This window comes from Elgaria multicarinata, chromosome 8, assembly GCF_023053635.1.
Source record: "Elgaria multicarinata webbii isolate HBS135686 ecotype San Diego chromosome 8, rElgMul1.1.pri, whole genome shotgun sequence".
Classification (NCBI taxonomy): domain Eukaryota; kingdom Metazoa; phylum Chordata; class Lepidosauria; order Squamata; family Anguidae; genus Elgaria; species Elgaria multicarinata.
In genome coordinates, this window is record NC_086178.1 from 87,103,371 (window position 1) to 87,122,131 (window position 18,761).

The 18,761-nt window shown below is 38.2% G+C and overlaps 1 protein-coding gene across 1 annotated transcript in view; it reads left to right on the forward strand.

Moving 5' to 3' along the window:
* Nucleotides 1-18,761, forward strand: part of PRKG1 (protein kinase cGMP-dependent 1) — a 705,793-nt gene that overhangs the window by 467,579 nt on the left and 219,453 nt on the right. The window contains exon 5 of the mRNA XM_063132952.1: nt 16,800-16,863. Within this exon, the coding sequence (XP_062989022.1) occupies nt 16,800-16,863 (64 nt within the window). The remainder of the gene's footprint in view (nt 1-16,799; nt 16,864-18,761) is intronic.

The following is an 18,761-nucleotide window of genomic DNA, read 5'->3' on the forward strand; positions in this document are numbered from 1 at the left end:
ACCCATAATTTGTTGGTAAAAAGTGCAAGACTTCACTAACTTTTTAAGTGGTATGAAAGAACTACTATAGCTGTATTAAACCATGTCTTCTTAAGCAACTATCGGTTCTCCTGTTTTTAAAGCCTTCTGTACAGAATGGCAAAGTGATGGCTAAATTCTGTCATTTCTGAAAGTACATTGACAGATATTTTGACCTATCAATTTACATGAAAGCAGGATTTCATCTAAAAGTACAGAGCATGATTTGGAATTGATTTGATATTTTGCATTTTGCCACAAAATATGTATAATTAGCTCTCTCTAAAGGGTTTAAACTGGCTGATGAACTAGGTTATCAGAAAGTATTAATTTAAACACAGATCAGTATATACAATTAATAGAAAAATAAGTATAAAGGAAAGAAGCAAAGTCCAAATAGGACCTTATCAGAAACCGTATGTTTAACATAATGTATTCTATAAAAAAATGTGATTGGGGTTTGACTGTGAAATCAGGGGGAGCCCAATTTGCTCATTTTCACTGTGGCAAAAGGGGTGGATTAGTCACTGTGGTAATCTACCAGGAATGAACAGCAAGACTGCTGTTCATGAGTGCCTTTGCTGAGATGTTTGCATGACTTCTGAGAACTCCTGCATTTCTTTAATGTGTAACATGAAAAGTCACCAACTGAAGCCGAAGATACAACATACATTAGAACAGTATTGAAGGATAGCACCCTCCTAGTTCAGCATCTTGCTTGTGGCAGTAACTTGAAAGGAATTGTGCATCACAGCTAGCAGCATTCTAAAGATTAGAACATGAATATGTACTCCAATCTGAGATGATAAAATGCTAGTATTGTCAAATGTAGTAGGTCAGTACCCCAAATATAAGGACATTTACTGGGACACAATTCCTTTTGCTTCCAAATGAAATTACCTTCTCATAGAACCTGGCACTCAGCAGAATTTCACACTGAAATAAATATTCTTCTTAAACGTCCTTTTCAGAGTTTCATTTTTTAAACAGTGCTTTGTACAGGAATTGTCCATGGCTAGGAAACAGAGTGAAAAGGTTCACATTCCTAGACTGAGTTAAAGCAGTGATGTCCAACTGATGGTCTGTGGCTGGCTACATCCAGGAGTTAGTTCCATTTCTCATGGGCCTCCTTCTATTCATTCCTTGGCAAACTGTAAGTGTCTGGCCTGGCTAGCAGTGCTTCCCCTGTGGAATGGGTAGATTACACCTTCTAATAATCTAATTAGAATGTACACAGCATAGACTTGGCAAAAACTGAATGAAAAGACTATTTCTGCTGTCAGGTCATTGCCTTTGAATTGGAACATTTGCTTATGTGAGGGCTGAAGTAAGGCTAATAAATAGCCACTGCAAAGCCATTGCCAAATCTCACCTATTGAGCCAATATTGTGATACTGATTATTTGCCTTAGCCAAATAATGACCCTGACACAGAGAAGCGATTTTAAATGTGCTTAAGGCACATTGGGTAGCATTTAGAATGTGACCTAATTTAGTGTTTCCTTGAATGCAAATACTTCCTTGAATTAAGGTTGACATATCAGTTGGAGCGGGTGCTCTACTTTGTAATACATTTCTACCAGTTTCTTCCTAAAGTTAGAATTACTTCTAGGATCTCAGCTTATCGTTCAGCACAAGACAAACACCATTTGGTGTTATATTAGAGGATCATTTCATATAGCTTAGCACAGATGGTGAGAATAACCATTCATTTGTAGCACAGTATAATATTCAGGCCTCCCTCAACCTTGTGCTCTCCAGATGTGTTGAACTACAATGCCTATGCCAGCTGGGAATCATGGGAGTTGCAGTCTAACACATCTGGAGGTCATAAGGTTGGGAAAGGTTGGAATATATAGACTAAATTTCATATGGTCCAATACGTAAATCATGTAGCAGTGGGAGGAACACCTGGTCAGAGTCACTCCCTGCAGTCATTCCTGGGAATTTCCAAAATGATGGGGATTTTCATATAATATGTGTCTTAGCCATTTTTCATATATTTGTTTGTCATTTGGTGATTTCAGCCTGTTTTAATGTCGTAAGTGTAACTATCATATGGACAATGAGTTAAAAACTAAACAGGTGGATAGGTATACATATGTCCCAATAATGGCATTGTAAACATGCAATGCAAAGTTCAAAGTCAAGGTGTAACCCCCATGTCCTGTACGTTTGATGGCAAATGGGCTAAAAAAGTTAAGTTGTCATCATCCCCATTATTATCATAGATAACGTCTATGACGTTGGCCAGTACTTGTACATTTTCTTCATCATCACCAGTGTCACTGTTGAGGGCAGTCTCAGACAAAATGACCAACTTCACACAATCAGTGAGGGAAAGTAAGCCATCCTGGTTTATTTTCCTGGCCCCCGTGTAGTGGTCATGTGTTGACTAATTGCCATAATTACCCTCGCTGGGTGCAGCTTGGTTATGGACACCTGAACCCAGCGAAAGTGGGTGGCGGAGGTGTTTTACAAACCACACCGTATCCCATGACTTCTTGTAAGGTTGTGGTGTGGTTTGTAAACCATCCCTGCTACTGCTACCCACCTTCGTCAGTTCTAGAGATGACAAGCTATGCCTGGAGAGGTTAATTATGGTAATTAGGTGGCATGTGCTGGGAGAGAAAATAAGCCATGGTGGCATATTTTCTCTCGCTATGTGAACCCAACTGATGTGTAGCAAATAGTATGATAGGAAAGGACAACCAACATGATGAAGGGGCTGGAGCAACTCCCCTACCTGGAAAGCTTACACTGAATATTTGGAACTTTTTCGCTTAGAAAGGGAAGGGGAGATACATAGAAAGATATATAAAAAGATGTATGGTGTGGAGAATATGGATAAAGAGAAGTTTTTCTTCCTCTCATAAAACTAGAATCAGGAGTTTCCATGAAACTGAATGCAAGAGATTCAGGACATAAAAAAAGAAATATTTCTTCACACAGCACATAGTTAAACTGTAGCATTTGCTATAACAAGATGTAGTGCTGGGGACCGACTAGCATCAGATAAATTCATTTATTCTTACTTTTTAACACTTATACCCTGTCTTTCTTCCCTCTTGCAAGGAAACCAGGGCAGCTAACATGTTCCTCCTGCTCTACTTTTTATCCTCACAACAACCCTGGGAGATAGGTTAGGCTGAGAGTGTATCAAAGTCACCCAGTGAGTTTCATGGCCGAGTGGGGACTAGAACCCAAATCACGCAAATCCCAGTCCAACACTCTAACCACTTCATGAGACCATGGCTACTTTATTTATTTATTTATTTATTGCATTTATTTATTTATTTATTTATTTATTTATTTATTTATTGCATTTCTATACTGCCCAATAGCCAAAGCTCTCTGTCATGATGGCTATATATTACCTCCAATATTGGAGGCAGTAATATCAGATCCAGTATTGCAGGCAGATCGTATTACTCCAATATTGAAAGATCACTAGTTGTGAATTATTTTCAATTTAAGGCAAATGTGCAATCTTCCTCCTAAGTATGGCCCTCATAATGCTCATGGCCCTCATAATGCTGAGGAAGCCTCCATAGGGTACTCATCAAATTTTTGTTTTCCCTTTTCTTCCCACTTGAAACCTCACTGTACCTGCCACACTAAACTATCTTAACCCTTTAACCAACTTGATCATCTGATCAGGGTCAGAATAAGCTATTCCTTTCCTGCCCCTCCCCCTCTCTTCACACAGTCAAACATCCCTATGCAGCTCTGTCAACTAGGCACCAGTTTCACCAGCAAGCCAGTTTCATCCTGGGTGAGTGGGTTTGCAGCCATTCCATTTGCCTCCTCTTGCCTCCAGGAGCTGAGTGCAAAACTGTCACCCCAGCCCACCAGCAAAGCCAGGGGTGTGGTAAGTGCTGGCATTGAGGTTCAATGTGCTGTTCCATAAGGCAACCCCTGAGACTTATAGTCTACTGGTCTGGAGGTCCAGGCATCATCATCATCATCATCATCATCATCATCATCATCACCACCACAGTATAATATTATCATTATAATGAATAATTAAATTTAAATGCTGAATTAAACACATAAACCATTTGTTAGTTATAAGGAATTCACAGAAGGTAAATGTCCTGAATTGCAGCACAAGAAATCAATGATGACTTTTCCAGCTGTACTTGAAAACCCAGCATATGAAAAGATTGCAAATACAATGACATTTCTTAAAATAGGCAAGAGACTTGCTGACAGTATATTATTGCCTTGGGCAAATCCCAAAGTTGGTATTCTTCCTCTCTCTGCACAAGTATCAATTATTGATGCATTCTGCTTAGGCTGGCCTTTAAGTTGTGCAGGTTATATAAACAAGCGGATGCTTGTTCTATGATATGTTAGACGGGAGGCAGAGGAATTATTCAAGCAACAGCTTTCAGGGAATCCTGCCACACTAATTGAACTGCTCAGTGAAAACAGCATTCAGACAGAGGGGTCTGTGAAGCTACATATTAGCCATTCAAGAAATATGGAACCATTTTTAAATTTTTATTTATTTGCAGGTATTTGTAAACCACCCACACCTACAGATTTCAAAACGGAGCACGCAAATCATAAAAATCTAACTTCTAAAACTAATACATAGAATCAATAAATTATATTTACAGATCCATAAGAATAAAATATCCAGTAGCCTAATTACACCAGGAAGAGTTGTATAAATAGATATGTCTTTAACATCCACCTAAAAAAACAAAAAAAAACAAAAAAAGTTGGCATATGTCTTATCTGTTGTTTTATACTGTTGTTTTTATACTTTTGATGGTTTTAAATTTTATATACTTTTTAATGTTTAGTTTTTAACTTTTGTAAACTGCCCAGAGAGCTTTGGCTATGGGACGGTATATAAATTAAATAAATAAATAAATAAATGATTCCACATAGAGGGTCCCACCACACTAAATGCCCTACTCTGGACAACCTCCAGAGCACGTGACACCACCAGAAGGCCTTGCCAGATAACCTCATGGACTGAAATGGTCCACAAGGGTCAAGGTTTTCTCTCAGGTAACTAGGTCCCAAGTTGTTGAAGGCTTTACATACTAGCATCTAAAGCTTTAACCTGCCCCAGTAGCAAACAGGCAGCCATTGCGAGGGGTAATATCAGCACAGGTACTGCTGGTAGGTTGTCCCACTTAGCAGCCTGGCTGTCAGGTCAATGATACCTGACATTAGGTCAGGTATCATTGACCTGACACTAGCCAAAGCATTCTGCACCAGCTGCAGCTTCCAGACCAGCCTCAAGAGCTGCCCCACAAGAAGCACATTACGATACTGACTCCACCTTGGCTGTAAGCCTCCCCAAACGGGGTGGGTGGGAGGGGATCCAGAAATAACTCCAAACTGAGCAACTGATCCTTCAGAGGGCGTGCTACCCCATCCACAACAGGAAGCTAAGTATGCCATACAAGTATAATTTCTTTTTAAACATTTTTCCCTATCCATTTTTTTCTGACCATAATTCCAAAGGAAAACTTATAGATGCTTTGAGGCTATGCTAATTATATTCAAATTATAATTTTGTAATTAGGAAAAGTATACAATTCTTTGTGTAAGTTGTTGGATGTTTCAGAGCACTAAAAAATAAAGAGACAAATGACTTGTATTTCTCCTGCTGAAGTAATGGCCAAAATATATATTGTTATGCTGATACATTTCTGCTGATTATATATTATATATTATATATTATGCTGATATGTGGCAGACATATCTATTGATTTAACGTATCTCTAATATCTTGTATGGCTACTATCTGTTCATATTTAACCAGCTTTGTCTCCAAAAAGAAAAGAAAAGAAAATTGCTATGCAGTGATGCCTTTCCATGTCGGAGATTTTTTGTTTCTGCTAACAGCTTTGACATTCACTAAGATGAAAAAGCTAGTGTTGTCTGTGATTCTGAGCTTTAGCTTGTCTGATTTTGTTTTTATTATCTCCACAGTGTCAAAATGCTAAGTGGATGAGGTTTTGGGATTTTTCTTCAATGTGTATTCTGTGGTGATTTTATGGGGATTAGGTGTTCATTTGCCCTGGACGAGGTCCTCATTGGCAGGACAAAACTATTTTTTCAGTATTTTATGGTTGTGATTGTTTGCTATCTAAAGAAACATTTATGCACAAGTTAAAGAATTTTTTGGAGCATGTTCTTCTTGCCTTTTCAGGGGTAGGAATTGCTGCAGATACACTGGTACACCTAGCGGTGACCACATTACACCAGTTTTAAAATCTCTTCACTGGCTGCCAATTAGTTTCTGGGTGAAGTATAAAGTGTTGGTTATTACCTTTACATTTTACTGTTTTAATTCTGTATTTTAATTTTACATCAATTTTGCTGTGTGGTTTTTATTCTGGTTGTGCTTTTTATATTGTATTGTGTATTTGTGCTTTTAACCTGTTGATTGTCTTACTATGATTTTAATTTTTGTGAACCGCCCAGAGAGCTTTGGCTATTGGGCGGTATAGAAATGTAATAAATAAATAAATAAATAAATACCTTTAAAGCCCTACATGGTTTGGGTCCAGGCTACCTGCGGGATTGCCTTCTCCCGTACAATCCGCCCCACACACTCAGGTCCTCTGGGAAGAATCTACTTCAGTCTGTCAAAATTAGGCAGACAAGTATTACCCAGAGGACCTTCTCTTCTGCTGCTCCCAGACCGTGGAATGGCCTGCCGGAGGAGACTCGTCAACTTAACAGTCTTTTAGCATTTAAAAAAGCTATAAAGACTGATCTATTCCAGCAGTGGAATTTTAGGATGTTTTTAGGATGTTTTAATAATGTATACTATGTTTTTAATTCAGTTTTATGTATTTTATACTTACTGTTGTTCCCCACCTCAATCTAAACGGAGAGGCGGTTAAGAATTATTGTTGTTGTTGTTGTTGTTGTTGTTGTTGTTATTATTATTAAATCTATAGTCAAAAGAATTGTATTTATTTATTTATCCATCTTTTCAGAGTAAAACATTCATAAAGCATATTATATTTTAAAAAGCAAAGTAAATCAGCAAAGTCTAAAAAAGCAGATAACGTTAAGTATATAATAATTTATATAACAAATAAGATAGCAGCAGCAAATAAAATCTCAGTTAAAAGCACAAAAATTAACCAAGCGCTGAATGGAATAAAAATGGTTTTTAAAATCCGCGTAAAGGTCAGCAAACAAGGGGCCATATGTACCTCCTTGGAAAGGGCATTCCAAAAATGTGGGGACTATCACAGAAAGATCTGATTGCATATGCTGTTCTTCTTCTTGTGCATAAATTGCTTCCTTGGAACATGACAAATCTCAGCTATAGAATATGAAAAACTCTTTTTCCTAATTGATATAACATTCCAAAGCAGATAACATAATGAAGCTCTGAATGAGTTATATTTTTTGCATCAAACAACTGATATCTTTACAACCACTATTCCTGGATAAACTTATAGTGTTTATATGTATATCTGCACATACTTATGTATAAATATACAGATCTAATAAGTTTACATACCTACTAGTTAATTTCCCTTTTACTTAACATCACAGCAGCTGTTTTAAAAACATACTACTTCTCAAAGTTCGCAAAGTGGGAAGAAATAGAAAAGAGTGCCTTTCATATTGAGTTGTTATCAAAGAAAGTGAGAGTATTTGGAACAAAGTTCACTCTGGTGCTGTACTTGAGCTGAGAATTTATTGAAGCTAGACTTCAACTAATGGAGATAGGAGTTCTAATCATATTGAGCATTTATACACCAATGACTTATTGCACTTCCATGACTGGCCACCCATTGAAGTTTGCAGGTCAATTACATTATGTCGTCAACCTCCAGGATGTCTCCCACGCTCCCCCCCCCCATTATCCTGCTTTCAAAAAGATTGGAGATAAAGTGATAAGGGATGTTAATGCGATATATCAATACTGCCATCTAGTAGTTGTATAATGAAATGTATAGAATTTACCTAGATAGGAAGTCTTTGGTTCAAAGCATGTGTCCACCTGTGTAAAGGAGCTGATCTATCCCACAAAGAGTCTGGAAGTACAAGCCCTGGTATATTGCAGGATAAAAAGCCTGGTGTGGTGAAGTCCATTGTCAACCTTTGAAATGGAGTCTAGTTGTAGCTCATATTCTTAGTGTGACTACAGTTTCTTCCTTTTATAGTAAGTAACAACCACAGGCTTTTTTTGTGTTAGTTACTTAAATGAGAGCTTAATATAACAAGGCAGGAAATAACCATTCAGAATTAAACTTTTTGTTTCCTTTATAGCTGTTTATTTGATTCTATAGACAGAACAAAAACTTGTGATATATGTTAATATATAGAGGAGGCTTTAGGACTCATCAAGCCTTTCTACACTAACACAAAACTAAGGTAAATTGATACATTCGGTACTGTAACTGCTGACACTTCATTTAAGAGAGGAGTTCATCTGTTGGCTCCACTATTATTTCATCTCCATATAAATCACTCTCAGGCCAGGCTATCAGATGGAAGTACAAAACGATCCACTCTAATGTAAGCTGATGACCCACTCCTAATTTGTCAAAAGCTAGTCAGTTTATGTAGCTTATTTAAAGAGTATGTTGTTTTCTCTGTCAACACGCTGAAACTCAGAATTAAAGTATAACATAATTATATATAACGCGGAGAGTTGAAACAAATCGTTATGACTAACTTGGTACGGCAGATGACGTTGCTCATGCTGGTTTCTAGCTGGTGGTGAGCATGAAGAATGGTCTTACGTAGGCTGGCCAACAGCCCATGCAGTGACAATCTTATGAGTGTAATCATGAGAAGTGATTGTTGGAATACAGATAATCAACAAGGAGTACTGCTATGCAAATGTTCCACATGCACAACTGAGAGCTAACAATAAGGAAGATGCCGCACACATTTTTATCAGGTTCTGGATCACATAGAAGCTTTGACTCACACTCAAGTGACCATGAGTAGAAGCCCCTTCAGATCTTCCCCCTCAATGCAGGAAGATCAGTCACTGGGAGGGCAGGAATGGGAATATTGAGGGCAGGACATGTGTGCACACCCATGTCCCCTCCCACTTTTAGCCTTCCCATGAGCAAACTGAATGACTGCATAGGACTAGTGGGAATGCACGTATTGTAGGTGTAAAAGAAAAAATCTTTCTTATCCTTGCTCATCCTGATATAATAATTAACTGCCATTATCATAATATTAAGGAAGCAATTCTAGCAACAATTACTTGGATGTAATTCCCATTAAACACAATGGGATGTTTCTGAGTAGATATGCATAGTGTTGCGTTGTAAGACCCCCATTAACAAATCAATTACATAATTTTTAATAACCTAGCAAAAAGGTACACACACTCAAAATATAACAATTGTTTTAATCCTCTCTGTCTGTCCCATAGGCTGGACACTGGAACATGTCCATTTCACATTTACTTACTGTTCATTTACTTTTACTTTACATTTACATTTACTTACAGATCCATGGAGGGGAGAATTTCACAATTTAAATAAAGAGGCCCTAGTTTATCCCAAGCTCTGGTGTCCGTGTTTTATTTCTAGGACTTCCTTCTCCACTTGCAAAAGATTAAGATCACAAACCAGCCAAAGTTAAAGATGTGCTTGGCTCTCCTGTTGAAATAAATGGGTCTTAAATGTGTTTTACTGTTGCTGGATCATGCTTTAAGCCTCTAAGCCATTCCAAACATATTCTAGTATATTTAACCCTAGTGATTCCTCTCAATTTTTTAAAATTGTTTTTTTAAAAAACTAAAATTAGTACCTATAGTGTCTACAGCAATGGACGTTACATATGGGATAAATTAATATAGGGCGTTTGTGGGGTAATGGAAGGCGTTTATTTATGAGTACAATATTTATGTCCTGCTTGGCAGAGCTTTAAAAGCTTTGCAGACATTGTATTTTTACTCTTTCCAGAATAAATGGCTGTGAACAATTTTAATGCCTCCTTAGCTTTAACACAGCAGGCAGGTTGTCATACAGCAAACACAGAAAGAATGAATGCTCTTTTCCCAAAAACAAAAACACAAAGAATATTACTGAGCTTCACATGAAAAGCACTACTATAGTTAATGCCTGAAAATGTGTGATCCACATTTCTTCATCTTGTTTTCAGACTTATTTGGTACCAAGTAAAATATATTGTGATATTTTGCTATGAGATTACCTAGCTATTATCGATTATAATTGTTATCAAAGTTCAATATAGCTCCAGCCTTATCACAATAAGGTTTGAATAAATCTGTACCCGCTTTACAAAATCTTCATATTCTGTTTTCCAAGACCCACCTAAAAGTACGTAACAAGATTTTAGGAAGTAAGTAACTTTTATACTGCTTATTTCTACTGAGCAATTATAAAAGCAAGTGCTTTAACACTCTTAACAGGAGTGAAACCATAAAGCTAAAATTATTCAAGTCAAGGAGCCCGAAGTCATTACTTATACTATTATCGATCATGTCTCTTGTGATAACAGCAAAACTCTGTCCATTTGGCATTTTTCCCGTCCCTTTTGACAAATATCCATATGGCTAGCAGACTGGTAAAGGCCATGGTTTATTGGCTTCTGCTGTTAAAATTCAATTTCCTTACACTCCCTTGAACAATGAAGAGGCTATCCATGCAGAAATCCCTGAGGACACAGTGTAACATCTTGTTAGTGCCAACATCATTCTTAGATACTGGTGCTGCCACGTAGAAATGTGCATATCCACCTGCTCAGGGTTCACAGTCTGAATTATACTATACATACAGTTCTTATCACACATCATTTCTGTTCTCAGGTTACTTGCTTTAAAAGGGTGGGGTATCTCTCTTCATTTCAGATGTCTATGCATTTTTGTAGGAAGGCGGCCTATGTTGCATACTGTTCCTCCCACTGCTCTTATAAATAACTTTATGTTTAAATACTGGAGTCTTGAAGTAATCTTGTGTCCAATAGATCTAAACATGCTTAAATTGACCACCAAACAATGTGACTATTCTCCTGGGATTCAAGAAGGGATTCATTTCTTCTGCCTTACATATTTAATAGTGAAGGTAGGTAAATTTAAACCCTTGACTTAATAGTCTTATGGGACAACCCTTTGGAAAGATACTCTGGTCTAATAATGTTTAGTTCATTATTGATACACATCTGTAAAGATGACTGGCTTAAGGTAAATGCGAAAGATATGCAGGGCAGCAAAATTCATACTAAATGGTTTATGTAAAATATAAGTCCCAGTTATCAGCAGATCTTCTAAGTTCAACTATAGTCCTGTGTTTCTAAAACTAGGGCCTCGTCTACACCAAGCAGGATATTCCACTATGAAAGCGGTATATAAAAGGCAGGAGCCACACTACTGCTTTATAGCAGTATTGAAGTGCACTGACAACTGTTGGGGCCCATTGAGATATACTATATATCGCTTTCATACTGCTATATGCTGCTTGGTGTGGCTCCTGCCTTTTATATACCACTTTCATAGTAGAATATCCTGTTTGGTGTAGATGAGCCCTAGGGAACCTGGGCTTTCTTGATAAGATGGGGAATGGTAGGAAAATGTCCCTGAAGGTGATGAGTATTCCCATACATTACAAATTGCAATCGCAATGGAACTTTGGCCTATTCTAGTTTGCATTCTTAGTACATGATGTGAGGAACATTGGCTTTAAAACAGTCTCCATATCCTTTGCAATGTACAGAAGACACTTCATGGCAGACAAATATATGTGAGATCCTTAGCAGACAAATAAATGCTAAGGATTTATGTTTCACGAGGGAAAGGAGTTTGAAAGCCAGTGGTCTTGTCTTAATGGCCAAGGAGAAACTTTTATGTGTGCAGTGCAAAGCATTGTAATTTCCCTCTGACATTGAAGGAAAGGTGAATCTTTTCTGATTGCTTCTGATATGCAGGAACATCCCAGATAGTTTTATGGATGGGCCATGCTGTCCAAACATTTGGAAATACTGCCATCTCCTTAGTTATCATGCTGATGTTTCAAAGGAATTCAGGCACATTTTAATTCATGATTCCAGTATGGAATTTGAGGGTGGCATCCAACAATGTCATCCCATTAATGCAGATTCCACTGCACTAGAATAAGGGATGCATTGCACAATGCTAATAGTGTTAGCTTGCACAATGGGTTCTCGGGGGGAATCCTATAGCACAAGTTAACACTATTGATGTTGCACTGAAAGTCCCTTTGCTAGCATAACATAATTTGCAGTTCTGCAATTATGTCATTGGATACTCTTCCTAAGGTTATACATTCTCGCAATTACGTATTTTTTTCACTGACTTTTCTTTTTTAATATAGATTTTTGTCTATGTGGTATGAGAATGCTTTCCATTAAAAAATGTTACATTTTCCAGTCATTTAGAAACATTCTGGGCCTATGTGTACTGTTAACAATCCTTGTTACAAGCTTCCTGTTTACTATGCTATTAATTTTGTAACTCTGGGATATCATTTATTTGGGACTTGTGCTTAGTCAACAATTCTAATTGCTTAATTATCTGCTCTGTTGCTGAAATAACGCTTTAAACATTTCCCCCTCCCATTTTCCCTACTTAGGTGTGAACTTCATTTGCTCCTTAGCCTAAGCTTTCAACAATAGGATTTTATAGCTCATTAAGATAAAGTTCGTCAGATGCAGGAATTGATTTAAATGAGTTCAGCAGCAATCTGCACACAAGTCTTTTCTCTATGGGTATCCCCTTTGGTAGTTCTGTCTTTATCCATTATGAATGGTTGAAAAATCATTCGATTTTCTACCCGCAATACAATTAATCTGCTGAGCTAGGTTCTGCTAATTATGACTGTTAATCTGTAATTCAGAGCACAACAGGGGGCAAAATTAACCAATTTACTTAGCAACTTTTACTGTGATGGTTCATTTTTTCTCTTCCTTTAGAGTGACAGTGAGGGAGGGAACTGGTGTGAATATCTAGTCTAGAAGAGATCTGGGCCTTTTTGAATTTTTACCATCTATCTTTTCACTTGCTGTAGAATGGACTTGTGCAACGTTGCTTGATATCCTTTCCAAATCATAGATAGCCAGCCAGCCAGCCATTTTACTTTCTATTCACAATCCGTTAGATTTGCACTGAAAATAATATAAACAATAGCTTACATTTTAAACTGTTTCCTTTAAAATCTTCAGCTATGGACAGTGATTAGGTTTTCTGGGGGACGGTGAATACATTGCAAAATGTTCTGAAAAGTTTTCTGCAAAAAGTTATGCTGCCCTACATGAACCGAAATCTTGGTTTAGGAGGTTTATTTAACTTCCATTTAATAAACAAAACTGAAGCATTTTTTGATATTAATTTTATGGAGTTAAATCCAATATTAATCCTTAGACCTATAGAAATCAATGGATTTAAACAAGTCGTTACTAACTTGAGACCCATTCTTTTCAGTGGGTCTACTCTAAGTAGGGCTATCATTGAATTTAACTCATGCTGTATAATATCTGATGTGTGTGTGCATGCAATTTGATTAGTGGGGATCAGAATCAATAAAGTGCATGGTATGGTTTAAAAGTTATATTTAGACACATACAAAACTTTGGGACATGTCCAGAGGAGGATGACAAAGGCCAGATCTGCAACTTGTGTCAAAGCATTATGATGCCATCATGGTAACGTTATATCCCTCTTCAGCATTTATACCTCGTAGGACACACAATGACATTTATTCCATTATATAGGATAATGTGGAATAATAAGCAGGAAACAACACTATGAAAGTAGTATATGGGATGTGTGAGGCCAGATCTACACCAAGAAGGATATAACACTATGAAAGTGGTTTGAAAATGGTATATGAAACGTGTCATGGGCCCCAACAGTTGTCAGTGGTTACATCAGCTGGGATTGTTTAGCTTGGAGAAGAGGAGACTGAGGGGAGACATGATAGAGGTGTACAAAATTATGCATGGTATGGAGAATATGGATAGGGAGACATTTTTCTTCCTCTCTCAAAATACTAGAACTCAGGGTCATCTCTTGAAGCTGATTGGTGGGAGATACAGGACAAATAAAAGGAAGTACTTCACACAGCGCATAGTTAAATTATGGAACTCACTACCACAAGATGTAGTGATGGCCACCAATTTGGATGGCTTCAAAAGGGAGTTGGATAAATTCCTGGAGGCAAAGGCTATCAATGGCTACTAGTCCTGATGGTTGTGTGCTATCGCCAGTATTCGAGGCAGTAAGCCTGTGTGCACCAGTTGCTGGGGAACATGGGTGGGAAGGTGCTGTTGCACCATGTCCTGCTTGTTCATCCCTGGCCAATGGCTGGTTGGCCACTGTGTGAACAGAGTGCTGGACTAGATGGACCCTTGGTCTGATCCAGCAGGGCACTTCTTATGTTCTTATTATAAAATAGTAGTGTAGATCTAGCCAAAGTTAATGAGGACCCTGGAAAAAACGTTGAATGAGTTGGGTATGTTGACCCTGGAGAAGAGGTGATTAAGAGGAGATATGATAGGCACCATATTTAAATATTTGAATGGCTGTCAGCTAGATGACAGAGCAGATTCGTTTTCTGTTGTTTCAGAAAGTAGAACCTGAAACAGTCCGTTCAAATTACAAGGAAGGGAATTTTGGCTAAACTTCTGGATGGTACAAGCTGTGTGACAGTAGAATAGACTGCCACAGAAAGTTATGGATTCTCCTTTATTAGAGGTTTTTAGGCAGAGGTTCGATATCCACCTCAGTGGTGTTGTAGTAATTTGCCTGCATTGGACATGAGCGGGACTACATTGAACTTTGAGTTCCTTTCTAACTCTATGATTCTTTAGTTGGAAATTAATTTTATTAGACTACTTGTAAATATTTTAAGACCTGACAATTCTGTAGCAATCACTTTCATTTCAAATCTAAATCAATATTTAGATTTGAAGGCACTAAAAATGGTTCATATTAATTTTAGTATTTTTGAAGAAATTTGTGCATACATGTGAAAGTCACGTGAAAAGGGTTGATTAAAGTTTGATTTCAAATTTAACTACTAATGTATCCATTCTAGTTTTCAAGTTTGACATGTACTGTATTAATTCATTAGGTTACTAATAAATTTTATGAAACAATGTATTTCTAAAAATGGAACATTTTCATGGGGGAAAAAACATATTATTGAACAATTTCCTATCACATATCACTTTGCCTCTGCTCCCCAGGTGCCTTGCATTTTAGCTATATGGGTGATTTTGCCCATCTAGTTGAGGCTTCAGGAAGGGGGAGGGAAGGAGAGCAGGGATGGATGGGAATAGCTCATAGCCCCATGTCCCCAATCTCCCCCCCCCCGAATGCCTCCTTTTCCCCATCACTGCACTCCATTTCGCAAGCATGGAAAGGTAGATGCCAAGGTTCTCTCCATGCTGGCTACGACAGAGATGGGAAAGGCAGTACAGTTTCCTGACTCCCAGCTCAGCACCCTTTCTAAAGATTAGGGTCAGGTGAACGAACAGTCCTACATCTCCCCAGATGCTGTCTAGGGGCACAGGATTGCTCCCTGAACTGTTTTGATCATGAACGACAGTTTTAACCATTAATACTTTATTGTTGGTAGAGCTCTCAATCCTCATTCAGGATAGAACTATGTGTTGTGAACATTAGAGAGAAGCTATTAAAAATGCTATCCATGTGGCATGTGCTTCCCCCACTCCAATTATATAAGAACATTTACCCTGTGAGTTGTGACAGCGTGAGATGATGCATCTCTTTACTTCTGTTCCTTATACAGTGGTGGCCAAAATTGTGGGCACTTTTTGAAATTTTCATGTTTTGCAACTTTGCATGCTTATAGAAAATGTTCTGTTTCACGATATTCAAATGTTTATATATCAATTGAAAGAGAATTTAATGCTGAATTCAATACAAAAAGCAGAATGCAAATATCTGCAGTACAAAAAGTTTTGCTTACTTTAGTCTAAAAACAAACACAGGTGTGATTGAGTGAAGAAGCAGATTGGAATTGCAAACCCTACTGGCCAATCACAGTCCTTGTTCTAGGGACCAATCACATGGCAGTAGCTGCGATACGTCATGTTTCCAGTTGGGGAAAATCAGTTTTGCTGTTTGTTCTGTAACAGAAGTACAGTTGGAGATCGTGCGATTCTTTGAAGTATTTCTCAAATTAAAAGTGTACGTACGTTCATCATAAATAGAGCAAAGGCACCAAAGAAAAAGTTGATTGGACAACCAGGAAAAGAAGCAGGACTGTAGTATTACATGAATCAGGTCTTTCAATTGATAAATAAACATTTGAATTTCGTGAAACAGAACGTTTTCTATAAGCATGCAAAGTTGCAAAACATGAAAATTTCAAAAAGTGCACACAGTTTTGGCCACCACTGTAGTTGGCTGGCAAGGATAGACAAACACACAACAGGAAGAAGTCACAACACAGGGGTGAATGATGCTACATGTTACAGGGGAGAAGGAGAGAGCTCAACATGGTGTGGGTGTGTGCATGCCTGTCTATGTGCACAAAATTTGAAAGGTTACACAGAATGTATTTTCTGTTTCCTAAAACTGTATTTTCTTTTATTATTGCTAGTCTGATAATAAAGACTTTTATGCTTGTAGTTAAATTTAAAAATGATATTCAGCATTCAAGATTTGAAAAGCTACTGCACATGTTTTAATTCATAGGATTTTTTTTAAAAAAATAGACGTATGCTTTGCTCTTATAAAACATTTCTCAAGTGATAAAGACTTCCTGAAAGTAATTACATCAATACTCATACAATCTTTCTTGCTTTTTATTACAGTGTTCCAACATTCCAGAGCCTTCCTGAAGAGATACTCAGTAAGCTTGCTGATGTCCTTGAAGAGGTATTTGATTTTAATTTGGGGGCATAATATGACTAAAATAGCAAGTCTTTTGTTGCAAAAGTATTTTATCTATGCCAGCCACCCACATAGTTTTATTCACTGGGACACCTCTGCCGAAGTAGGCTATCTTCTTTGGGGTAATGGTGTTTATGGTACAACTGTTATCATTTTGGGGTGTGGGGAATGAATTAGGAAAAAAGTGGCACATTCTATTTCAGTAGGGATCGTATTTCTAGGAAATACAAAATTTACATTTTTCTTAAGGCTTGATCACACAACACTTGGTTCATGTCTAGACCTAGGGAGAGGAGGGAGAGGATCTTGCGATATGGTGATTGTGAGAACCTCTCCCTCAGTCTAGATGCGACACATGACGTCCCGGGAGGAAGAGGACGTCGAGCCCACCATATATTTTTTATTGAAAGTGAGTGCACAAGCACTCCATCACTAAGGTAAGTTTTTTTTTTTTAAAAAAAAAAAAGTTCCCGCTACCCCTGGCTCCTCCTTTGTGAGGAGCTCGGAAGTAACCAGGATGGCTGCCCACATGTCCCGCGGTCTTCGGACAATCCCGAGAGTGTGGGAAAAGTCAGGATTAAAACCATCCCGGTTATCCCGGGGAAAGGGAGGGATCATCCCTCCCTGCCCCCTGGATTCCCTGTGTGTCATGTGGGGTGATCCCCGGGATAATCCCTTGTGTAAACTTTTATTTATTTATATTTATTTGTTGCATTTATATAGTGCCCCATAGCCAACATGCCCTTGGAGACCACAGCAACCATGGTTTTAAGATAGTTTCTGTTAGGTAATATGGATGTTGTTTACCAAACGCTAACCTCAGCATAGATTGGGATTAGGCATTCAATTAGTTATAGCACTGAGCTTTGTAACTGAGTTTTTGGAATGGTGAACTCAGGCATTCCTTCCCCAGTGCATTATAAGTTGAATCCATGCCACCACTAAAGTTTAGGCCCAGCTTTTAATGGACTCAGAGGTACCCAAACTTACCCTTGCTGTGGATTGGCATTGGAGAGATCTCAAGGTAGCCAAGGCATCAGCCAAAAAGCATCTATAACTTTATGGGGATTATAGATTTTAGTTGCTCCTGGCTAAATGCAATGAGCCAGGAATAACTGATTCCCACAATTGATTCTGCCATTCCCCGACTTCATGGTGGCAATGCAGGCTCCAGAGCATGTTCACAAGCATACAGTTTGAGAAAATAGGAAGAACAATTATTGTTATGGGATCATAACATAGGGTGACAATATTTTGGAAACCAAAAAGGAGGACAAGATGGCCACTCCAAGGGGGCGTACCCACCAACATACCCAGCCCCCAAGGAGGCATGCCCACCCAAACATGGCCTTGGTCACATGTCTGATTTCACAGCACACAATTAAGACAAACCTGTTCTACATAAAATCTTAATGTTAAAATCACTGAAATAAAGAACAAGTGAGACATTCAATGTATCTGAACAGATGCCCATTATTGCAATGTTAGACAAGTATCTTTCCCTCCTTTTATCCAAATATCTCCTGAATTTACACTGCCTCAGTGTGCAGAGAACAGAAATCCCCCAAAGAAAACTGCCCAAAGAAATGACTTAAACAAGTCCCATTGATTTCAATAAATACTCCCAGATAATTGAATATAGGACTGCAGCCTCTTCACATCTGTTCACCTGACTCTAGCAAGTGCAAGTCTTTCCTGTCAAGGATAACTATGCACTCACAGAACCTGGCCTCATGGATCATGCAGCCAGCAGGTGCTCTCCAGGAAGATGCTTTCAGAGAGTATGAGATCCAGACACACTCAAACAAGTCAAGCCAAGCTACGCTATGTTGGGACAATTCTGGGACAAGGCAATACTTTGCAACCAACCAGACGTAACAGTC